The sequence below is a fragment of the Bufo bufo genome, chromosome 7 (assembly GCF_905171765.1).
Source record: "Bufo bufo chromosome 7, aBufBuf1.1, whole genome shotgun sequence".
NCBI lineage: Eukaryota > Metazoa > Chordata > Amphibia > Anura > Bufonidae > Bufo > Bufo bufo.
In genome coordinates this window covers 217,019,257-217,045,152 of record NC_053395.1, presented here as the reverse complement: position 1 = coordinate 217,045,152, position 25,896 = coordinate 217,019,257, and the positions used below count along the sequence as shown (strand labels likewise).

Below are 25,896 nucleotides of genomic sequence, written 5' to 3'. Positions count from 1 at the left end.
GTAGCCTCAGCCAGTTTTACTTGACACCAGTTTGATAAATATCCGCCTGTGGTCTTGCTGACTGGTTCTCTTCACATAGCGTGTCTCATTGCATTGCATATGTTCGGGTTCCTGTAGGTTGGTCTCGCTATTTCTCATACAGCTTTGTATATACTTCATAAAGGGAGTCGCTGAGCTCTGCTGCTCCCCATTTTTTCCGAGTTTGTAGGGGTCTGTGTGCCAGTCAAAACTTCTGGCAGAAGTTGGGGTCATTTACGTTTTTTACACCAGTGTTTAATTCCCCTTTGCTCTGGTGGAGGATGGGGCCAATGGTGCGGCCCCGGTCCGGCTCCCGCCACTACCGTGTGTCAAGGATGGTGTAAAAATGCCTGTGCAATAAAATATTGTTGCACGGGTGTTTAAAAAATTGCAAAAAAAAGGGTGTCACGCCTATTGTACACCAAAAACTTCAAATGAAAATGTAAGGCTGGGTTCACACGAGCGTGTCCGGATTAGGTCCGGATGCGTCCCGGTGTGTTGCGGCAAACCCGCGCGAGTAGGAATGCAATTGCAGTCAGTTTTGACTGCGATTGCGTTCCGATGTTCAGTTTTTATCGCGGGTGTGCAATGTGTTTTGCACGCGCGTGATAAAAAACCGACTGTGGTACCCAGACCCGAACTTCTTCACAGAAGTTCAGGTTTGGGTTCGGTGTTGTGTAGATGTTATTATTTTCCCTTATAACATGGTTATAAGGGAAAATAATAGCATTCTGATTACAGAATGCATAGTAGGTGATCAATTGAGGGTTAAAAAATAAAAAAAATTAACTCAACTTCTCCTCTTGTTCGCGTAGTTCTCCCGGTCTTCAGTTCTTTAAAAAGATGAACTATGGGCTAAAGGACCTTTGGTGACGTCAGATCACATGCTCCAATCACAGGGTCCATCACCACGGTGATGGACCATGTGATTGGAGCATGTGATCTTACGTCATCAAAGGTCCTTTAGCCCATAGTTCATCTTTTGAGAAGTAAAGAAGAGACCGGGACTTACGCGAACAAACGGAGAAGGTGAGTTAATTTTTTTAATTTTTTTTAACCCTCAACTGATCACCTACTATGCATTCTGTAATCAGAATGCTATTATTTTCCCTTATAACCATGTTATAAGGGAAAATAATACAGTGTATAGACAGTCACCTAGCAACCGTGCGTGAAAATCGCACCGCATCTGCACTTGCTTGCGGATGCATGCGATTTTCACGCAACCCCATTCACTTCTATGGGGCCTGCATTGCGTGAAAAACGCAGAATATAGAGCATGCTGCGATTTTCACGCAACGCATAAGTGATGCGTGAAAATCATCGCTCATCTGAACAGCCCCATTGAAATGAATGGGTCCAGATTCAGTGCGGGTGCAATGCGTTCACCTACCGCATTGCACCCGCGCGGAAATCTCGCCCGTGTGAACGCAGCCTAAGGCTACTTTCACATCTGAGTTTTCTTTTCCGGTTTTGAGATCTCACAGAGGATCTCAAAACCAGAGGAAAACACTTCGGATTGCGTTCCGTTCCATTTTGTTGCGTTACGATGCCGGACACAAAACCGCTGCAAGCAGCATTTTTTTGATTTAAATCAGATTTTTTTTATATAAAATGCTTTTTGAGGAAAATATATTACCATCCAAAGGTTATTCCATAATGAAATAAAGATTATTATTATTTTTTTTTTTTAATCAGATAGTTTTTATTTGACATTTTTTGAAAATCACAAAAATACAAAGAAAGAAAATAGCCTGCACATTATACATGCATCAGTTGATAACAATAGTATCATAGTATTACATGATTGGCCAAAAGATTCGTTTTTTAATCATGTAGAATAAGGCTGTATATGGTAAATAACTTCCATTAATCCATTCACAATGTCCGGCTCTTCCAGAGGTTTTGTAAGATTATTGGGCAGTTTCTCTGCCTACAAGATATTATCACAGATGCTTGGTTTACTTTTGCAGTTCATAAAACTGAATTTGACTCAGCAGAGATCACAGGCCTCTTCTTCACAGCAAAAATGTTATAACATGAACAGAGTAGAGAAAAATACCTTAATCCTAACTTCTACAAACCTATGAATGCAGAATCAACCTGATAAAACTAATATGAAAAGTTGTTATTCTAAAAATCTTCATCTACTTGCATATTATAAGTTATACCAGCAAGAATTAGTCTTTATGTAGAAAACTATGATTTAAATCAAGCCTTACTGACTAGTGATTTAAATCAAATCCACCCTGGTTTTAGATCTGTCTTGTTCATTTTAGAGATAATACAACCGGATCCGTTCTGAACAGTTGCAGACGGTGGGATTATTGAACGGCTGCGTTTTTGCTGATTCCCTGCCGGATCCAGGAAAAAACGCAGTTGTGAGAATAGTCTATGTAATGTTTTCTGAAACGATAGGTACAATCCAGGCTCATCTCAACCACCTCTATAATCACAGGTTTATTTCCAAAGTCGAAGAAGTCCTGAATGACTGGAAGCTGATAGGAGTAGCGCCAAAGAAGACCCCAGATAAGGTGAGTCTGTGTGTATGACACAATATGGTTGAAGCATCATGTCTTGAGTTCAAGGGGTTTTCCCAGAGTACAGTATTCATAACTCATCCCTATCAGCTGGGTGAAGAGGCAGAGGTGCTCCGCTGAGTGCTGCAGCCTCTTCCTTGGCCATGTGACGTCACCTTCAATGGTCACATTACCTGTATGCAGCTCAGGTAGCTTGGGCTGCAATACCAAGCGCAGCCACTATACAATGTACTGCGCTGTGCTTGGTAAGCTCTAAGGAGGCCGCGTTGCTTACTGGAGCACTGCAGCCTCAATCAGCTAATCGGCGGGGATGCCTGCAGTCCAACTCCAACCAGTCAGATATCCTGAGGATAGGTTCTGGAAAACACCTTTAACGCACTGCATCCTAAAACGGCTGCGATGTATCTCACTGTTCATGTAAAGCTATTATGACAGAGAGGCTTTATTTGGTCCAGGCATTCACTGATACTAAGGTTTTTGTTTTCCGGTATTGAGTTCCGTCCTAGGGGATCAATACCGGAAAAAAAAAAGATCAGTTTTACCCTAATGCATTCAGATTGCGACAGAACTGCCTGCCGGAATCCTCTACCGCAAGTGTGAAAGTAGCCTTATGCCTTGTGCAGGGCCCAAGGGGGTGAAGCATGATACTAGCAACCTCTGTTTGATGTCCTTTGAATTGCTGTGCCGTGCGGCTGGACTCTCTATATTTAATACGGCTGTGGTCCTGGTGTTCACGAGATTGCTGGGTAGTCTTAGCAGACTCAGACCAGCTCTGTGGTTGTTGTCACAAGGCTGTATTTACATGCCAAATAAGGGTACTTTCACACTAGCGTTATTCTTTTCCAGCGCTGAGTTCCGTCCTAGGGGCTCTATACCGGAAAAGCACTGATCAGGCATATCCCCATGCATTCTGAATGGAAAGCAATCAGTTCAGGATGCATCAGGACGTCTTCAGTACAGTCTTTTTGACTGATCAGGACAAAGATAAAACCGCAGCATGCTACGTTTTTTTCTCCAGTCAAAAAAACTGAACACTTGCCTGAATGCCGGATTCGGCATTCAAAATACCGTAATGCTGGATCCGTCCTTCGCGCAGACCGAAAAATAAATAAATGCCGGATCCGTTTTTTCCGGATAACACCAGAAAGACGGATCCGGTATTGCAATGTATTTTTCTGACTGATCAGGCATTTTTCAGACTGATCAGGATCCTGATCAGTCTTACAAATGCCATCAGTTGGCATACGTTTTGCCGGATCACTTTGTCGCAAGTGTGAAAGTAGCCTAAGAAGCAAAAAGAAAAAATGGAGGCTGTGTGCTTGACTGTGTATAAAAAAAAAAGAAGTAATTACAAAGAAAATAAATGCGGAATAAAAAAGCAACAATATATACAAATAAACAGATGTATAAAAAATAAAGAGATGAAAAAAATTAAAAAGCAACTATGTATATAAAATATAAGTAAATAAAAAAGTCCCAAATATAAAAAAAGTTAAAACCATTGCTTACCCAACCCGCGCTGGTAGCTCTACCCTTATCACCAAATCTCCTATATAATTTTTTTTTACATTTTCCCTAAAGTAAAAGCTAGTCGTATAGAAATGATACAAAAATAAACCTTCATGTGTCATGAAAAATAACCGAACTGAGATCTCATAAGATTCACTGCAAAAAGTTATTGCAAAATGCTGTCTTGGATGAAATCCAGGTCGGCCCCTCTCTGCAGAACCCTCACATGTATTAGGTAATTGCATGAGTAGCAGTTCTCTTGCGCCTCATGCACATGATTGTGTGCTGGCCGTGCACGTACTGCGGCGTGCAAACAGCGGGTCCGCATCATACGGGCACCGACCGCGCGTGCACCGTTTCACCGATGCAGACCCCTTCACTTGGGTCCGCAACCCGGAAGATACGGTGCGGAGACACGGAGCGCAAGGCCACAGAAGCACTATGGAGCGCTTCCGTGGCACCTCAGCACCACCAAAAAATCGAACATGCTGTATTCTTTTGCGCTGTGGACGAATCTTAGGCGCATTCCAGTTGAAGGAGTCCACATCCATCAGCACCGGCCACACGGACGGTGCACGTTGCGGTTCCCAATGCACGGCACTGTTAGCACTTGTTCGTGTGCACAAGCCCTTAAGGTGGGTTCACAATGAGTTTTTTGGAGAAGGTTTTGAGGCAGGTTTTTTAGCCACAGCCAGAAATAGTTCCAGCAGGAAGGAGAAGTCTAAGGTCTTCTATTATATTTCCGATTCCTTTACAAATCTACTTTCTGGCTTTGGCTGAAATCTGCCTCAAAACCTCCTCCTGAACTCAGTGTGACCACCCCTTCGGGGGCTGCCACGTGTTCAGATTTTATTATGCAGTTTGATGCCAAGATCAGGTGTGGATCATAAAAGAAGAGAAAGTATTAAGGACAGCAGCCATTTCATCCCTTTTTTTTTAATCCATTCCTGGTTTTGGCTTCAAAGACTACACAAAAAAGACGTGAAGCTGTGGTCGCACCGTTGTCTCCAGCCGCAGTCCGTGCAGGGATTCGCTCCTTTCATCCTGTCAGTCTGTCTCACGCTACATGGACTCTGTGTTGCAGGGAGAGTATACAAACGGTGTGTGGGAAGAGAAAGGAGAAGAAGTTTTATTTGCCGACTTCAAGTTCTCCTTAAAACACCATTATCTAGTGCAAAACTCTGGCGAAAGAGAAGAGAAAGACGATGAAGTGGAAGGTATAGTTTATACATATATATTCAGCCATGAATGTAGCATGACCTGCTGCTATGTGTGTGCTTACATGTGGTGAGTATTGGGACTGGCACATGGGGAAACACACAGACATTTTGTTCAATTTACATATTGAACGCAGATCCACTGGTTGCAGTGTAACTTGTACTGGGCTTAGTCATGTGCGCCATCTGCTGGTAGTCATAGGTATAACACTTGCCACAGAAATGCCTATGATATCTTTGGACAGATGCACTAAACGTCTTAAATTTACTGATGAGTAGGAAACAACATGTAATGTTTGCAACCTGGACTTCAATAACTTCAGCCTCTCCCTTTCTGGCATCTGTATGACCATCAAATAATAGACTGTGCAACGTACGAAATTCCTATGGATATGACCTGGGAGCACCGTACTCTGCCCGAGAGTCTACAGTTTGTGCTTTTCCTCTTAGTTAGGGCTCATGCACATGAGTGTGTGCCAGCCGGGCCTGTATTGTGGCCGGCAAACTGTTCTATTTTTTGCTTTGCGGACGGACCACGGACCCATTCAAGTTGAAAGAGTCTGCATCCGTCTGTCGAAACCTCACGGATGTTGCCTAATGCTGGCCATTCAGTGCATTGGGGACTGCAATTTGTGGTCCCCAATGCATGGAACGGCCAGCAACGGGCATGTACATGAGGCCTTAAAGGGGTTCTGCAGTTTTTTTTTTACTGATAATCTGTCCTCTGGATAGATCATCAGCATCTGATCAGTGGTGGTCAGACACCCGGGACCCCCGCCAATCAGCTGTTTGAGAAGGCAGCGGCGCTGGCAATAGCTCCACGGCCTTCTTGCTGTTTACCGCAGGCCCAGTGACGCCACGACTAGTATCACTGGCCTGGGCTGGGCTAAGCTCTGTTCACTTGAATAGAGCTTAGCCGCGCCCAGGCCAGTGATATTAGTCGTGACGTCACTGGGCCTGAGGGAAAACGAGAGCGCCGCTGCCTTCTCAAACAGCTGATCGGTGGGGGGTCCCGGGTGTCTGACCACCGCCGATCAGATGCTGATGATCTATCCAGAGGATAGATTATCAGTTTAAAAAAACTGCAGAACCCCTTTAAGCTGTAGATTTCAATATCGTAGTCGTTTAGCCATTCTTCTTGACATCCATTCTTCTGCCCATCTTTAAACCCCCTGACTTACATTATGCCATTCCTGCTTTGGTTTGTTAACAGAGACTTACAAGAAATAGCACTTGGATATTAGTTTTATCGTATGGGTTGCATTTTTTTTTTCCATAGTGAAAGGGAAAAAGTATTTAAATTTTTTTTCCTTTGGATTTTTTTTTACATTGTGAACATTGTTACATTGTTTTATTTTGTTTCACCATGTTTTTTATATTTTCTCCATGTAAGACGCACCCAGGTTTTAGTGGAGGAAAATAAGAAAATATTTTTTGTCAGACCTCAGATGAGACCCCCAATGTTAATCAGACCTCAGCTCAGACCCCCAATGTTAATTAGACTGCAGCTTAGGCCACCAATCAGACACAGATCAGACCACCAATGTTAATAAGACCTCAGATAAGACCCCTGATGTTAATAAGACCTCAGATAAGACCCCTGATGTTAATAAGACCTCAGATAAGACCCCTGATGTTAATTAGACCTCATCTCAGGCCCCCAATGTTAAATAAACCCCATCTCAGGCCCTCAATCAGACCTCAGATCAGACCACCAATGTTAATAAGACCCCAGCTCAGGCCCTCAATCAGACCTCAGATCAGACCACCAATGTTAATAAGACCCCAGCTCAGGCCCTCAATCAGACCTCAGATCAGACCACCAATGTTAATAAGACCCCAGCTCAGGCCCTCAATCAGACCTCAGATCAGACCACCAATGTTAATAAGACCCCAGCTCAGGCCCTCAATCAGACCTCAGATCAGGCCCCCAATGTTAATAAGACCTCAGTTCAGACAAAAAAATAAAAAATCTAATCGCCTCTCCTGTTCCGGACGCTGCTGTGTAATAGAAGCTCTCACTAGTATTTGCCCTATAAGTCGCACTGACCTCCCCCCCCCCCCCCCCCCCCCCACTTTTGGGGGGAAAAGTGCATCTTACAGGGCAAAAATACAGTACATTTGTTTTAGTCTCAGTATGGGACTAGACCCTGTATTGTAGTGTACTGTGCCTGTCAGGGGTTGGTAGACTTCACGTTTAACATATACAAAAAACGATAACGGATGCCTCAGACTGATTCCATCTAGTGGCTTTCGTTCACCAAGTTCCATTGTAAAAAAAGAAAACATATACATTGACGTATAGTTTATTTTTACTGGACAGGATACAATAGCGTGGTGTGCTGCACTTTTGTATCCTTCTTTTGCCAAGGGTGTGACATAGAAAAACCCTTCCCTCTGTTTTAGCCACTTCGATGTCTCAGCTGCTAATGACAGCAACTTATCCCCTGCTCACGCGAACGGGTGCGGTGTACGATTTGAAAGCAGCGACAGACATGCAAGTATGTCTGCCGCTCCATTCAAAAGGGAGAACACAGGCTCCCATTCTTGTGATTTGTGGGGGCCTCAGAGGCTGGACCCCTGTAGATAAGACACATCTCCTAACCTGTGGATAGAGGAGAAGTTGTCGTAATGAGAGAACCTCTTTAAGCAGCAGGATATCAGCTATAATATGCAACTGAGATCCACTGTGGAGAGTTCGGGCCTGCTCCTGTACCTTATATTAATGGCACGATGCCAACTATATTGCCCAGTGGTGCAGATGTTGCTGGTGGGTTCATTTATTACTAGGGGTAAGTCTCTGGTTTCATTCACGTGAAATGTGATGAATGTGAGGTTCATGCCATATGCAGAAAACCGGTGTAACTGCTAGAACTCCGGCAGTGTCTGCTTTAGGGTAGGGGTAGGGTAATGCACACTAAAACACCACGTGTACGTATTATTGGTTTACTTATGTTTCGTGTTTTCTCCAGATTCCCTCCCTGTCTCCATGCAAGACTTGCTGTGCACCAACAATGACTTCCCACCGATCGCTCACTGCCTGGTGCGATGGTAAGTACCTAATGTGTACATAACCACGCCTGCTAAAGAAGCAGGATCTGCCTCATACTATTATGGTGCTCTGATCACGTGGGCACTGCCACTGTGCCCTCATGATCGGGAGCACGGTTATAATACTCAGCCATGGTCCTGCTGCACGGACGGAGATCTGAGAAACCTCCGATCTCCATTTCTTAACCTTTTTTAATCTGAGATTTAGGTGTCATAGGAGCGTGAGGAGGTGAGCTTTGACCGTCACTAACAGGGCTCCACATACAGTGGTTAACAGCTGATGACGGTTTCACTGCCTGGCCCTGAACCGCTTTGAGGGCACATGCACATGGCCGTAGTTTCTGTCCGAATCCGATCTGCATTTTTCGTGGATCCGGTGCAGACCCATTCCGCTCCATGTGGTTTGACAGGGCCAAATCTGATGTTGACAGGACCTGGCAGTGTAAAAGTGCAGAGGACGTGGCAGTTGCAGAGGGAGCAGAGCCTCTAGGTGTAACGGTAACGCCTCCATTGCTCCTAGAGGCTCATTTGCATATAGTAAAACATCATTTTTCTCAGCAATGTCGCACATATGAACATGGGACCAACACAGATGTCTTCAGCTGCCAAGTGCACATGCAACAGGTCAGACAGTGTCATAGGTACAAATCTGCTGACAGCTTCCCTTTAAAGGGGTTTTCCAAGATTTTTTTTAAAAATTATGACCTATCCTCTGGATCGGTCTTCAGTACCTGATCGTGGGGGTACGACCCCTACGACCACCACCGATCAGTTTAAGAAGGCATCAGCGCTTAGAGTAGCACCTCGGCCTTCTCTCAGCTTTTCCTAGGCCAGGTGACGGCACGTTCATCTGTCACATAGCCTGGGAGCAGCTCAGCCCCATAGAAGTGAATGGGGCTGAGCTGCGATACCAAGCATAACCGCTATACAATGTACGGCGCTGTGCTTGGTTTGCTGAGAGAAGGCCGTGGCGCTACTGCCCTTCTCACCAATCAGGAAAATCCCTTTAATACAGCTATTAACAGTAATTCCAACTTCTGGTATGAAAATAATTAGTGCGATCACCTCTTTACATAGTTCCATATGCCTCATTTCTATAACATACTGACATCTCACCTCTACGCTAAATCTAAAACTACCTGAGGCGATCCGTTACCGCTGCCTGCGGCCACACAGTATGATTGAGCCTGGATACAAGCGGCAGGTCATCTGTTAAATTACGTCTCATTAATGCGGCACTTGACAGTTGTTGGCTCGTCTCCTCGTTACAGAAAGACTATTTGCACTAATAATGTGTATTCTGAGATGGGTCTGATAACTGCCCTTCCATCGCTGTCTGTTACCGCACTGCCTGGACTTATGTACTGGGTGTTAAAGGGACTTTCTGACAAACCTCACTCCACACCTATGATCACTGGGGGTCCGACTGCAGGACCCCCTATCCACAGGACCCCACCGATCACAAGAATAAGGTCCCAGAGTGAATGGACTGGTGGTCTGCCACTCAGTTCAACTCTCTGGGACCGCTGAAGAGAAGCTGAGTTAAGAGCTTAAAGGGGTTTTCCAGGAATACAATATTGATGATCTGTCCTCAGGATAGGTCATAGGTCTACCAGTGAGCTCCCCATAGTGGTGGCTGCAGGCAGTGAGTATTTAAAGGGGTTTTCAATGACTTTGGTGGGGGTCCGACTCCCGACACCCCTGTCGAGCAGCTGTTGAAAAGAGGCCCCAGCGCTCACTGGTCTTCTCACAGTATACCACAAACAGCGCCATACGTTTATAGTGGCTGTGCTTGGTATTGCAGCCCAGGGTCTTTCACTTGAATGTGACTGAGCTGCACAAAGGCCATATGGCCAATGACCATGACGTCACTATCATATTAAGAGGCTGCAGCACTCTCTTCAAACTGCTGATCTGTGGGGATGCCAGGAGTCGGAATCCCCACCGCACCATTCTTAGCATAGGTTAATGTATTTTACTTCTGGAAAACCCTTTAAAGTTGCTGTATAGCTCTAGCCTAGTGATTTGCAGTATTGGGTGCTTTTATATTCCACTGACCTGTAGGTGGCAGTGTTTAGTGTAGTTTTCATCAGTCCATTGAAATGATAGGCTGGCAGGGATTATAAGCAACCGCTCACTCCTGGGATACTTTTTTTTTTTTATAATATCTTTATTAAGGTAAAACAATTACAATTCAAATTTTAGTACAAAATCAGAATTTAATATTATAGTATTTTTCTATAATCCTGCTCCCGATTGATCAATTGTCCAGATTCTAAAAGAGTAAATATATTATTATACGGAGATTTCCTCACCAGGGTCGATAGGAACGCACTTTTCTGCCATTCCCGACACAACCATAACTGGCCGGCAATAAAGTATCCCTTGAAGTAGGGGAGATTTAAACCCCCCTGCTCCAAGGGTTTATACAAATATTCCATCTTGAGCCTTACTCGCTTCCTTCCCCACAATAAATCATTCATGATTCTCTCCATAAGTTAAAAAAATGTATCCTCTATCCATATGGGTTAATTCATAAGAATATAAAGGAGTTGGGGTAGAATCGCCATCTTAACCAGGGATACTCGATCAGCTCTAGATAAAGCAAGTCGCAGCCATATCCCAATTTGTGACCCTAATTTCGCTATCAGTGGAATCAAGTTAAGCTGTAAAAAATCTTCAATCCTGGGGGATATAATCATATCCAAGTAATGAAAGGTGTCTGAAACATTCAACTTAGGCCTCATGTACACAAACGTTGTTTTGGTCCGCATCCGAGCCGCAAAAATGCGGACCCATTCACTTCAATGGGGCCGCAAAAGATGCGGACAGCACTCCGTGTGCTGTCCGCATCCGTTGCTCCGTTCCGTGGTCCGCAAAAAATATATAACCTGTCCTATTTTTGTCCGTTTTACGGACAAGAATAGGCAGTTATATCAATGGCTGTCCGTGCCATTCCGCAAATTGCGGAACGTACACTGACGCCATCCGTGTTTTGCAGATCCGCAATTTGCAGACCGCAAAACACACAACGGTTGTGTGCATGAGGCCTTAGTCAGCCGAGCCTCATTGAGGGGTACAGAGTCCAATGGCATAATATATAATATATATCTAATCCAGAAACCCAGCCGAAGGAGTTAACCATTCGGATGACTGTTGGGAGAGTTGTTTCTGTATAATCTATAAAAAGCCAGACATCATCCGCGTATAGGGAAATACGATCTTCCATCCCTAATAGTCCAAACCCTTTGAATTTATCATTTTGTCTAACGGCCAAAGGCTCGACCTAAATGTCAAATAGCAATGGAGATAGTGGGCAGCCCTGCCGAGCGCCCCTATTCAAGTCAAAGCTAGTTGTCAAAATCCCATTAGCGTTTAGCCTCGCCGATGGAGATCTATATAATAGTTGAATCTTATCAATGAATCTATCTCCAAAACCCATCCTAGCCAAGACCTTCCAGAGTAATCTCCACTCCACCCTGTCAAAGGCCTTAGAGGCGTCTAATGACAGGATAGAGCGAGAGACTCCCCCCCCCCCCCCCCCAGGAGACTGAATGTAATGAGTACCCTAAGGGTACTTTCACATTAGCGGCAGTGGAGTCCGGCAGGCTGTTCCGGCGGGTGAACAGCCTGTCGGATCCGTCCTGCCGCTAGTTCGCGTGTGCCCCCGGATTGCCGCTCCGTCCCCATTGACTGTAATGGGGGCGGAGTTCCGGCGGCAGCGCACGGCGAGAGGCAGCCGGACTAAATCTCCGACGTGCAGTACTTTTAGTCCGGCTGCCTCTCGCCGTGCGCTGCCATGCTGGAACTCCGCCCCCATTATAGTCAAAGGGGACGGAGCGGCAATCCGGGGGCACACGCGAACTAGCGGCAGGACGGAACAGCCTGTCGGAGGTCCGTGCTGCTAGTGTGAAACTAGCCTTATTTGGAGTAAAGCCATTCTGACCTTGGAAAGCCTTGTAGCCAGAATTCATGAGAGAAGCTTCACATCTGTATTTAATAATGATATGGGTCTATATCAGTGGTTCTCAACCTTTCTAAAGCCGTGACCCCTTAATACAGTTCCTCATGTTGTGGTGACCCCCAACCATTACATTTTTTTCCTTGCTACGTCATAACAAATTTTGCTACTGTTATGAATTGTAATGTAAATATCTGATATGCAGGATGTATTTTTATTGCTACAAATTGAACATAATTAAAGCAGAGTAATTAATCGCAAAGACATCCACAGATTTCCCCCCCTAAACAGTGCCATCCACAGATCTCCTCCCCTAAACAGTGCCATCTACAGATCCCCCCCTAAATAGTGCCATCCACAGATCCCCCCCTAAACAGTGCCATCCACAGATCCCCCCCCCTCCCCTAAACAGTGCCATCCACAGATCTCCCCTCCCCTAAACAGTGCCATCCACAGATCCCCCTCCCCTAAACGGTGCCATCCACAGATCCCCCTCCCCTAAACAGTGCCATCCACAGATCTCCCCCCTAAACAGTGCCATCCACAGATCCCCCCTAAACAGTGCCATCCACAGATCCCCCTCCCCTAAACAGTGCCATCCACAGATCTCCCCCCTAAACAGTGCCATCCACAGATCCCCCTCCCCTAAACAGTGCCATCCACAGATCTCCCCCCTAAACAGTGCCATCCACAGATCCCCCCTAAACAGTGCCATCCACAGATCCCCCCTAAACAGTGCCATCCACAGATCCCCCCTAAACAGTGCCATCCACAGATCCCCCCTAAACAGTGCCATCCACAGATCCCCCCTAAACAGTGCCATCCACAGATCCCCCCTAAACAGTGCCATCCACAGATCCCCCCTAAACAGTGCCATCCACAGATCCCCCCTAAACAGTGCCATCCACAGATCCCCCCTAAACAGTGCCATTCACAGATCCCCCCTAAACAGTGCCATTCACAGATCCCCCCTAAACAGTGCCATTCACAGATCCCCCCTAAACAGTGCCATCCACAGATCCCTCCTAAACAGTGCCATCCACAGATCCCCCCTAAACAGTGCCATCCACAGATCCCCCCTAAACAGTGCCATCCACAGATCCCCCCTAAACAGTGCCATCCACAGATCCCCCCTAAACAGTGCCATCCACAGATCCCCCCTAAACAGTGCCATCCACAGATCCCCCCTAAACAGTGCCATCCACAGATCCCCCCTAAACAGTGCCATCCACAGATCCCCCCTAAACAGTGCCATCCACAGATCCCCCCTAAACAGTGCCATCCACAGATCCCCCCTAAACAGTGCCATCCACAGATCCCCCCTAAACAGTGCCATCCACAGATCCCCCCTAAACAGTGCCATCCACAGATCCCCCCTTAACAGTGCCATCCACAGATCCCCCCTAAACAGTGCCATCCACAGATCCCTCTAAACAGTGCCATCCACAGATCCCCCCTCCCCTAAACAGTGCCATGATGTCACTGTTTAGGGGAGGGGGGATCTGTGGATGGCACTGTTTAGGGGGGGATCTGTGGATGGCACTGTTTAGGGGGGGATCTGTGGATGGCACTGTTTAGGGGAGGGGGGATCTGTGGATGGCACTGTAGGGGGATCTGTGGATGGCACTGTTTAGGGGGGAGATCTGTGGATGGCACTGTTTAGGGGAGGGGGGATCTGTGGATGGCACTGTAGGGGGATCTGTGGATGGCACTGCCATCCACAGATCCCCCTACAGTGCCATTCACAGATCTCCCTCCCCGACGCTCACAGCAGTATATTTATAAACTAATCAGTAACTACTTTAACTTTAATCATTGCTCATTGCTGAGCTCTTTACTTGGATTATAATTTATTTGGATATGGGATATCTTACTTTGTCTTAGCTCCGGTAATAGCAGGCAGTGCGGGGGGCGGCGCTCACTCACTGACGTCACGCGCCTGCGCCGCCTAGTGGGATGAGCAGACGCGTGACGTCAGTGAGTGAGCGCCGCCCCCCGCACTGCCTGCTAGTACCGGAGCTAAGACAAAGTAAGATATCCCATATCCAAATAAATTATAATCCAAGTAAAGAGCTCAGCAATGAGCAATGATTAAAGTTAAAGTAGTTACTGATTAGTTTATAAATATACTGCTGTGAGCGGCGTGGCCCTGTATATTCTAACCCCCAGGCAAGCGTCCCTGTCACCATGGAAACGCCTGGGGGTTAGAATATACCATCGGATCTTCTGAGTTACTCAGCTGCAAAACAAGCACAGTCTCTGCTTGGCCCCGGGCCAGCTCGGGGCCCCAAGCAATTGCTTGTTTTGCCTGCCTGTAAGCGACGGGCCTGGACCCACAATAGGAAGCCTCAGGCGACCCCCCGGAAAGGGCCGATCGACCCCCAAAGGGGTCGCGACCCCTAGGTTGAGAACCGCTGGTCTATATGATCCCAAATCTGAGGGATCCTTACCTTTTTTTGGAATTGATATCATTCCCGCTTCTGTCATTGATTCTGGTAAATTCCCATCCTCCAACGATTCAGCGAAAACCCTCAAAAGCCTAGGAAGAATAGCTTCCCTAATATTTTCGATAAAATTCATATGGGAATCCGTCTGAACCGGGGGGAGGAATTACCGGAACATGCTTTAATTGCCCCTTCCAAATCCTGCATGGAAAAGACCACCTCAAGTGCTTCCTTTTGAGCGACAGCAATAACTGGAAATGAGACGGCGTCCAAATAGGAATCCGTCATTTCACCCGTAATATTACTGTCTGCTTTATATAACTCTCTATAAGATCCTGTCCATTAACTACTTTACCATTAGTTAAACAAATATTATCTATACTTTATTTTTTTGGTCTTGATTACAAATCACTATGGATAGCGGTTTTCCAGGACGCTCTGACTTTGTAAAATATCTTTGACCCTTAAAGAATAGCCAGCAAACAATCAGAATAGGCTTGAGTAGTCTTCTGCATAACTTTCCTATTTTCTTCCTCTAGAAGGATTGTGTAGCTGATGCCGCCAGCTCTATTACGCTTTTCTCACTGATACCATACCCCTTCCTCAGATGAGAAATATTGCAGACTAAGAATCCTGAATTATAGAAGCGGTCGATCGCCTGTTGTATTCTTTCATGATTCTCCATTACTGACTACCAATAGGGATTTCATCTAAATGGGGGTCTCCCTGTATTCCTATCATAAGCCAGACAAAGTTCAAGGGACAAAGGCACATGGTCCGAAAGAGACCTTGTCTTATATTTCATCCGTTTTACATAACTCCTATATTTTTTATTCATTAGGGCAAGATCTATCCTAGACCTAGATTTACCAGATTTACTTATACATGAGAATACTCTCCCCCCCCCCCCCCCATGCCCTAAACATCCCCAAAACCAGCCTCCTGACAAAAACGTGCCAAGGAAGACCCTTGGACAGAAGTATAACCCCCTCCTTCACAATCAGTGTTCCCCTAAGCTTCTGCTGTTAGGTAGGTGGGCGATACATCGCGAAGGGTGGGCGATCTCTTACTAGCGGTGCATTCCTATGTAGTAACCACGGGGTAACCTGCAATACCGTGTGACCATCATTTAAAGGGGAATTCTCATCTAATGTTTCTGTGGATTTACAATAAAAGTGCGACAGATGCTGACTCCTATGGCAGTGTATGGAGAGGTGGCTCAACATGCGTGGCTCCTTCCATTTACCTCTATGGGAGAATGGGACCTGTGGTATCTGAATCTATGGGACTCCTGTGGATAAGCCGTAAAAGTTTTATCTGCAGTCCTATGTAACTCCACAGATAACACAGTGATAGCTCTCTGAGTACAGATAATGTAGTAAATGTCACCTGCAGTCCTATGTAACACCACAGATAACGCAGTGATAGCTCTCTGAGTACATATAATGTAGTAAATGTCACCTGCAGTCCTATGTAACTCCACAGATAACACAGTGATAGCTCTCTGAGTACAGATAATGTAGTAAATGTCACCTGCAGTCCTATGTAACACCACAGATAACGCAGTGATAGCTCTCTGAGTACAGATAATGTAGTAAATGTCACCTGCAGTCCTATGTAACACCACAGATAACGCAGTGATAGCTCTCTGAGTACATATAATGTAGTAAATGTCACCTGCAGTCCTATGTAACACCACAGATAACGCAGTGATAGCTCTCTGAGTACATATAATGTAGTAAATGTCACCTGCAGTCCTATGTAACACCACAGATAACGCAGTGATAGCTCTCTGAGTACATATAATGTAGTAAATGTCTCCTGCAGTCCTATGTAACACCACAGATAACACAGTGATAGCTCTCTGAGTACAGATAATGTAGTAAATGTCACCTGCAGTCCTATGTAACACCACAGATAACGCAGTGATAGCTCTCTGAGTACATATAATGTAGTAAATGTCACCTGCAGTCCTATGTAACACCACAGATAACGCAGTGATAGCTCTCTGAGTACATATAATGTAGTAAATGTCACCTGCAGTCCTATGTAACACCACAGATAACGCAGTGATAGCTCTCTGAGTACATATAATGTAGTAAATGTCTCCTGCAGTCCTATGTAACACCACAGATAACGCAGTGATAGCTCTCTGAGTACATATAATGTAGTAAATGTCTCCTGCAGTCCTATGTAACACCACAGATAACACAGTGATAGCTCTCTGAGTACATATAATGTAGTAAATGTCTCCTGCAGTCCTATGTAACACCACAGATAACACAGTGATAGCTCTCTGAGTACAGATAATCTAGTAGATGGTCATAGCTTTAAATTGTTAAAAAGCCCAAAGAAGGCCATGATCAGCAGCAGCCATGCCTCTAACCCTGCTTAAAGGGTTTCTGCAGTTTGTTTAAACTGATGATCTATCCTCTGGATAGATCATCCGCATCTGATCGGCGAGGGTCCGACACCCGGGACCCCCGCTGATCAGCTGTTTGAGAATGTAGTGGCGCTCCAGGAACGCCGCGGCCTTCTCACTGTTTACCACAGGCCCAGTGACGTCACGACTGGTATCAACTGACCTGGGCTCGGCTAAGCTCTATTCACTCAAACAGCTGATCGGCGGGGGTCCTGGGTGTCGGACCCCCGCCGATCAGATGCTGATGATCTATCCAGAGGATAGATCATCAGTTCAAACAAACTGCAGAACCCCTTTAATGTCTGTCTATACAGGTCCCAATTCCACCCAGTCCCCTTTGGGGCCAACAAAACTGAATTCCCCTTTAAAGTAGAACGCCTCCCTTAGTGGCCCCTCACAGTAGTGCCGGCCCCTGAATTGTTGATAAAATAAAAAATAAAACTTGTCCTGTTTCCCTGGTGAATAGAACACACATGACAGAACCATTGCACTCAACTGTCTCTGCATCCTAAAAATGCAGAGACGGGTAAGAGAAAGACATGCCACAGCCCTCCCAGGAAGGCAGGACAGCCACCGAACTCTGAGACTGTCCTGACAGATTTGGGGCGGTACAAGTACAGATAATGTTGTTGATATACTTTGCAGTCCTATGTAACACCACAGGTAACACAGTGATAAATCTCTGAATACAGATAATATAGTAGATGTCCCCTGCAGTTCTATGTAACAGCACAGATAACACAGTGATGGCTCTCTTATTACCGAAAATGTAGTTGTGTTACCTGCAGTCCCATGTAAAACCACAGATAACACTAGTGCTGATAATGTGGTAGTGTTATCTGCAGTCCTATGTAAAACCACAGATAACACTGGTCTAGATCATGTGGTGGTGTTACCTACGTCCTTAGGGCTCATTCAGACGGCCGTATGCTGTCCGCAAAAATACTGAATGCTATCCGTTTTTTTGCGGATCCGCAAAAAAACGGATCTGCAAAAAAACGGATAGCATTCAGTATTTTTGCGGACCCATAGACTTCAATGGGGCCATGTCCTGATTTTCACGGACAAGTATAGGACATGTTTCATTTTTTTTGCGGATCCGCAAAAAAACGGATAGCATTCAGTATTTTTGCGGACAGCATACGGTCGTCTGAATGAGCCCTTAGTGTGTCTCCCTGTGCCTCTCCCACGGGACTCCATGCTGGTGGCGCTGCCTCCTCTTCCTTCTTCTTGCCCCGCACAGAACGTCCTGATGCAGCTGCGTCGAGACATAGGAACACTGTGGGCATGGTGACACACACTCAGGGACACACACACTCAGGGACACACACACTCAGGGACACACACGCAGAGCTAGGATTTGCCACACTCCAGCCAGGCTCTGATCTTTTACTGCATACTGACAATAGGTACTGACTGGCAATAGGTACCTATACACCTAAAGACACACATTTTACATATATACACACACAGGCATACATAGATATAGACATAAATGCATACATAGATATATATAGACACACATATATATATATATATATATATATATATATATATATACACATTCATACAGATACATAGACACACGTGTGTGTATATATATAATCCATATACACACACATGCATGCACAGATAAATATAGACACATACATACACAACCATACATAGATATATATAGACACATATATACATGCACATATAAACACACATGCATATAGAGAGATATATATATATATATATATATATATATAAAATCCAAATAAATGTAACGCAGCACTCCTTGAGTAAAAAGTGAAAAATTGGATATTTATTCAACACATGTTGATACAGGCAACGTTTCAGCTCTCTCACAGAGCCATTATCAAGCCAAATATCTAATTTTTCACTTTTTACTCAAGGAGTGCTGCGTTACATTTATTTGGATTGTGTTTGGACCCCAGGACCAAGGGGAAAACGCTGGCACCTGAACTACTTGAAGCAAGGAGTGCTGCCCTGCCATTTTCTGGATATATATATATATATATATATATATATACAGTACAGACCAAAAGTTTGGACACACCTTCTCATTCAAAGAGTTTTCTTTATTTTCATGACTATGAAAGTTGTAGATTCACACTGAAGGCATCAAAACTATGAATTAACACATGTGGAAATATATACATAACAAACAAGTTTGAAACAACTGAAAATATGTCATATTCTAGGTTCTTCAAAGTGGCCACCTTTTGCTTTGATTGCTGCTTTGCACACTCTTGGCATTCTCTTGATGAGCTTCAAGAGGTAGTCCCCTGAAATGGTCTTCACTTCACAGGTGTGCCCTGTCAGGTTTAATAAGTGGGATTTCTTGCCTTATAAATGGGGTTGGGACCATCAGTTGCGTTGAGAAGTCAGGTGGATACACAGCTGATAGTCCTACTGAATAGACTGTTAGAATTTGTATTATGGCAAGAAAAAAGCAGCTAAGTAAAGAAAAACGAGTGGCCATCATTACTTTAAGAAATGAAGGTCAGTCAGTCAGCCGAAAAATTGGGAAAACTTTGAAAGTAAGGGCTATTTGACCATGAAGGAGAGTGATGGGGTGCTGCGCAAGATGACCTGGCCTCCACAGTCACCGGACCTGAACCCAATCGAGATGTTTGGGGTGAGCTGGACCGCAGAGTGAAGGCAAAAGGGCCAACAAGTGCTAAGCATCTCTGGGAACTCCTTCAAGACTGTTGGAAGACCATTTCAGGGGACTACCTCTTGAAGCTCATCAAGAGAATGCCAAGAGTGTGCAAAGCAGTAATCAAAGCAAAAGGTGGCTACTTTGAAGAACCTAGAATATGACATATTTTCAGTTGTTTCACACTTGTTTGTTATGTATATAATTCCACATGTGTTAATTCATAGTTTTGATGCCTTCATAGTCATGAAAATAAAGAAATCTCTTTGAATGAGAAGGTGTGTCCAAGCTTTTGGTCTGTACTGTGTGTGTGTATGTATATATATATATATATATATATATATATATATATATATATATATATATATATATATATATATATTCACACACATAACAAACACAGATTGGTCACTTATCTTTCTACTTGGAGGTTGCAGGAGAGGAGCAGTCAGGAGGCACGGAGGAGGAGGGGGAGCACCGCTGATAGCATGCAGAGAGTTTTTTTCTTCCTTACCTCTGCTTGCTCCCTCCGAGTGCGGACCGTTGGGCAGCATCAATCAACGTCAGCAGGCTCACATGTAGAGCCGGCTCCTCATTGGCTCAGCGTGCCTGCTGATGTGTAATGCTGCAGCCCTGCGGTCCTCCTGAGCGAGTCCGGACAGATATGCAAATAGACAGCTTTCTTCATGGCGCTGACTCGGGCGGCCCACTGTGTGATCTGGCCAGATAGCGCAGGCCAGAGAGTACCAGCAATTATCATTGCTGGTACAAAAGAAAATACCAGTTACCAGGGTGAGCGGTGCGCTGAGCGGACATTATAAACTTCTGAGCGGGGGCACAATAATTGCTGCACGGCCACGCACCCACGCAGCTCAGAGGGAACACTGTTCACAATTATTCATTGATCTTTTTACATAACACGTCCGACATTATGACTCCGGCCGTAAACTGTTATAGGTGATCCATGTAACATATATGTGATTGTTAACCCTAACCCAATACTTTCCACATGAGATCACAGCGGCCGCGAGAAAGCCCAGGAATGACTATTCATGAAATCCAATGCTGTAATGATCTAATCTGGAGGAATTGGGCCAGTGTGATTAATGAGCCTGACGCTGCGATGCTGCCCCAGAGGCAGAATGACACCGACTCTGTCGTTAATTAGTATTATGCATCTTTTCCAGGTACGGCCTGCGTGAGTTTGTAGTCATTTCTCCAGCTGCTAATGATGCCGTTATCAGCGAATCCAAGTGCAATCTGCTCCTCAGCTCTGTGTCTATTGCTCTCGGAAATACTGGCTGGTGAGTACTAATGCAAGTCCCATTAATAAGCCTCCTGGCAGCCGCTCACACATCCACCCATGGATGGCCGGCTGCTTTGAGTTATACTAGATACAGGTCCATTCACAGACTGTAACACCCGGCTTAGGGCTTGTTCACATCTGCTCTGTGGGCATCGCACATTCCGTTAAAAAGAGAGGACAAAAAAGTCCTGCATGTTGGCAAAAAAACAAGATCCTGAATGGACTCCATTGTAGTCGCTCCATTGAATGTTCAGCCCCATTCGTCACTATTACGTCCCCTATCTGGCACTTCCGTTATTTGCATTGTTCTGATCGTCTAATGGAGAAGAACAATGGAAATATAGAGCGATGGTGTGATCATCAAAGGATCATCTTTAGCTAAGCTGCAGTGTAAAGCATGAGGGAGGGATAGAGCCGCACCTGATGAGAGACCAGTCAGGCAAAGATAGTGGCTACTGATTTGACTTTAGGGGGATGGCGCATGCCCCATTGACGTCACTTAATGGCCTCCATTTGACATATACACTGGGAAAAGCTTACAACGTATGCCACCAATAGAGGCTGATACCATACAGGGACATCCGTCACCCATAGACTCCCATGTCTAAAACCACGTATACTGCACATGTACTGTATATAGTTGTATGGAATAGTACAGTCCTGTATACCATTCCACACTTTTCTTATGATATACTGGCATGCCGGAAGCCAAAATGGCTCTCTCTTTTAGGCTAAAACATCCCTATGGATATGCTTCGCATATATGCCGAGAGTCTATGCTAAACGGACATTATAAAGTGTGATGTGAACACATCCTTACTTATGACTAAATGTGTACTGGACACTCAAAGTGAACATTCCTTGGGTGTTATTGTCTTCCTCTCAGTCCAAATAGGTCCAATATTATGTGCTGATTGATTTCTTAATATAATATATATATATATATATATATATATATATATATTAGAATTTTTAGCCATCAAAGCTCAGTTTTCTGATACAGAGCTCCAAATCCCCTCCATACACATAGAGTGCAATGTTAACATGCTGTCTGCCTGCAGCCATCACTAGGGGGAGCTGACTGCATACTGGTTAAGTAAAAGTGTAAGTGCTCCCCTGGTGGTGGTTTCAGGCAGCGATGAATGTCCATCTGGGTGTTACTATTTGGGGTGGAGGTGTCCCTACACAGTCCCATTATCCAATCAGTGCTGCCAGTGTCAGACTGTGCAGGGACACACCCCTAAAGGTAACACCCATATGGACTTTTATTACAGACTGATGGCAAGTCATTAATAGACTTCTAGCAGGAATAATAGAGTCATAAGCAGAGATGCCCCAGAGTTGTTATTACATGGGGGGGGGGGGGGGCAAGAAGTTACTAAAACGGACAAGTCAGGAGCGATGACAGATCCTCTTTAACTTTATCAGGCACATTTACTATAGTGTCTGCGCCTGTTTTTAGGTGTAGAAGTGCTGTTTTAGAGCTCACACACACGACTGTATGTATTTTGTGGACTGCAAAAAAAACAAAAAACTAATGATATCCATGTGACGTCCATGGTGCATCCGTTTTTTTACAGATCCATTGTAGTCCGCAAAATGGACATGAATAGGACATGTTCTATTTTTTGGGGTTTTGCGGAGCTGACATGCAGACGTATGGAAACGGAATGCACGCAGAGTTATTTCACTTTTTTTCAAGCCCCATTGAGATGAATAGTTCCGTATACGGACCTGTAAAAGAATGGAAGTGGAAGAAAAATATGTTCGTGTGCATGAGCCATTAGACTGTGTTATTTTTTTAGTCTCATTTACTACTGAAAATGTGCCTGTTTAGGAGGCACGTGCACCTTATTCGCCTATTTTGATTTTTTTGTCTAATTCAAAAGTTTTCTAACTTTTGCGCCTATTTTCTGACCTTTTTATGTAGCTGCGCCTGATTTAGTCACAAAAACAGTCTAATTTCTACTCCACTCCAGGGCTGGCATACTTTTCGTCATCTGTTTGAAGTGGTGAGTTGCACAAAAGTTTGCCTTAAAAGACGCACTTTCGTGTAGACGTGCGCCTGTTTTCTTGTTTGCGCACAGCAGTCTTGGGGTCCATTCTGTATGTGTTTTGTGGATCCGCAAAACACGGACACCGGCAATGTGCATTTTGCAGACCGCACATCGCCGGCACTCTCATAGAAAATGCCTTTTCTTGTTCGCAATTGTGGACAAGAGTAGGGCATGTTCTATTTTTTTGCTGATCCGGAAGTGCGGATCCGCAAATGCAGATGCGGACGGCACATCTCCGGCCCTATTGAAAATGAATGGGTCCGCACCTGTTCAAATTGCGGAACGGATGCGGACCCATTTTGCGGACGTGTGAATGGACCCTTAGTGAATATGAACCTCTCGTACTGATAAAGAACCCCCAGGGGTCAGACTAATAGCAATACGCCGAGTCTGTGACTTTTTATAAATACTAGGAAACAGGAGCGAATACGTCTGTGTAATTTTACTCCTAAAAACAGGCGAGCTTGATAAGTCTATGTAGGGGGTTTGGAGCTTTGTATCAGAAAATTTGTAAAGATTTGTTTAGAACTGTTCATAATATTACACCTGAAAGTGACAAGGGGTTAAAAGGTGGACATTCACTTTAAACCAAAGTACTTTCACACTTGCGTTTTTCTTTTCCGGCACTGAGTTCCGTCAAAAGGGCTCAATGCCGGTAAAGGACTGATCAGGTATATCCCCATGCATTCTGAATGGAGAGTAATCCGTTCAGGATGCATCAGGATGTCTTCAGTTCAGTCGTTTTGACTGATCAGGCAAAACAGAAAACCGCAGCATGCTACGGTTTTATCTCCGGCAAAAAAACCTGAAGACTTGCCTGAATGCCAGATCCGGAATAGGAATGTATTAGTGCCGGATCCAGCATTCAAAATACCGGAATGCCGAATCTGCGCAGACCGATAAAAAAGGTGAAAAAAAAAATGCCGGATCCGTTTTGCCGGATGACACCAGAAAGAGGGATCCGGCATTTCAATGCATTTTTTTGGCTGATCAGGATCCTGATCCGTCTTAGTAATGCCATCAGTTGGCATATGTTTTGCCGGCGACGGAACTGCCTGCCGGATCACTCTGCCGCAAGTGTGAAAGTAGCCTTTGCAAGTCTTCACAGCATGTCTGTAGACCAGACGCCTGCTACTGCCTAGTAACTACAACTCCCAGCATGCTCTCCCAGGTGCTCTAGTCATCACTATAGGCCTCCAGCATGCAGCTGTGCATCCTTGCGGGGGCGAGCACCTGATCTCTATGTATAGCATTTAGTCGGCGGCATGTTCCACCTGTCTGGGTGGCTGTCCTCTCGCTGGTACTACATAACCACAGATAGTGATTTGTGGATGAACTAAATATTTTACTGCAGGTCCCGGGGACTATAAATAACCGGATCCATTAGTCTTTATTACGACAGCCCCTTGAAGCCCCCTGGGAGCGGTGCGGATGGCTGTCGCCCGAGGGCTGCTCCGTGTCCCAGTTAAATATGCACATATTTTATGGTATGAAAAGTTCCAGTGCAGAGTTGTCACAAGGCTGTGTCAGACAAGGCATCACTTTACTTTCTTTATTTAAGTTTTGCCAGCTCCCAAATCTACAGGGTCTTCCCACCACGTTCATTAACCCTTCATGCGGCCCACGTGGATTTGAATTCTGGTAGGAAGACGAATGGTTTCTTTGGAAGCGCTGTTCTGTGGTTGTAAATATCACTCTCCCTCTCTCTGCAAATTTCATATGTATGGTAGAATTCAATCTATGGCACCTGACAAGTGGCAGATTATTAGGTATTCTGGATTATCAGATGTTACACTCACTCGTAAGGGTGGAACCTCCAGGAAGACCGCTCAAAATCAGGAAAGCTCCTGGCTGGAGAGAAATTGCATCAATCCCATATTTCTGTATAGGACATGAGCACTCGAGTACTTGTAAAGGTCCACACACCTAAAAAATGTAAGGAGGACAATACCAGTGGAGCATAGCCCACTGCGGCAATCAGGTCTTTTTATTTTAAATTTTTATTTTTATACAATAACCCAAGCCTGTAATCCCACCTAATCCCCATGGTTCTCCCCACAAAGTAATAATGCCCCCTTAAGTGACCGTCGCACAGTATGATGTTCCCTCCACGTGGTGTGATGCACCCTTAAGTGCCCCCCATACAATATGAGACCCCTTTAAGTGCCCAACAAAGAGAGTGATGCCCTTTGAATGCCCCACAAATAGTATATTGTCCCATTAAGTGCCCCTCACACAATGTGGTGCCCTTTAAATGCCCCCTTCCATATGGTGTGATCCACTCTTAAATGCCTCCCATACAATGTGAGACCCCCTTAAGTGCTCCACAAACAGTGATGCCCTTTTAAGTGTGCCCACACAGTATGATGTCCTCTTAAAGGGGTTGTTCTTCCCAAGGGGCCTTTTGGGTAGATCCCCCCCATCGTGGCGAGACCTGCAGAGGGAATCATACTTATCTGATACCCGCCGCTGGGTTCTGGCTCCTTCTCTTGCCTGCCACAGACCTCGGGTCTCCCAGCATCTACATCCGGTTGCAACCAATGACTCCGTGCAGTAGTGATAGTGATGTTTCTCCCTTGCGGCATGTGACTTAGTGACATGACGCATAGGGCACACATCACTGCTGTGGGGGTCTGGCCATAAGTGCCCCCCGCAGAGTGATGTCCCTTATTCCCTCCAAATTGAATACTCACCTATCCCCACATT

The 25,896-nt window shown here is 45.1% G+C and overlaps 1 protein-coding gene across 14 annotated transcripts in view; it reads left to right on the top strand.

The window, feature by feature from the left end:
* RAB3GAP1 (RAB3 GTPase activating protein catalytic subunit 1) overlaps positions 1–25,896 on the top strand; it is a 103,772-nt gene that overhangs the window by 3,475 nt on the left and 74,401 nt on the right. For all 14 annotated transcript variants that reach the window (XM_040440543.1, XM_040440542.1, XM_040440544.1 and 11 more), the window contains exons 3-6: positions 2,477–2,552; positions 5,152–5,284; positions 8,257–8,335; positions 21,015–21,131. In XM_040440543.1, the coding sequence (XP_040296477.1) occupies positions 2,477–2,552; positions 5,152–5,284; positions 8,257–8,335; positions 21,015–21,131 (405 nt within the window). The remainder of the gene's footprint in view (positions 1–2,476; positions 2,553–5,151; positions 5,285–8,256; positions 8,336–21,014; positions 21,132–25,896) is intronic.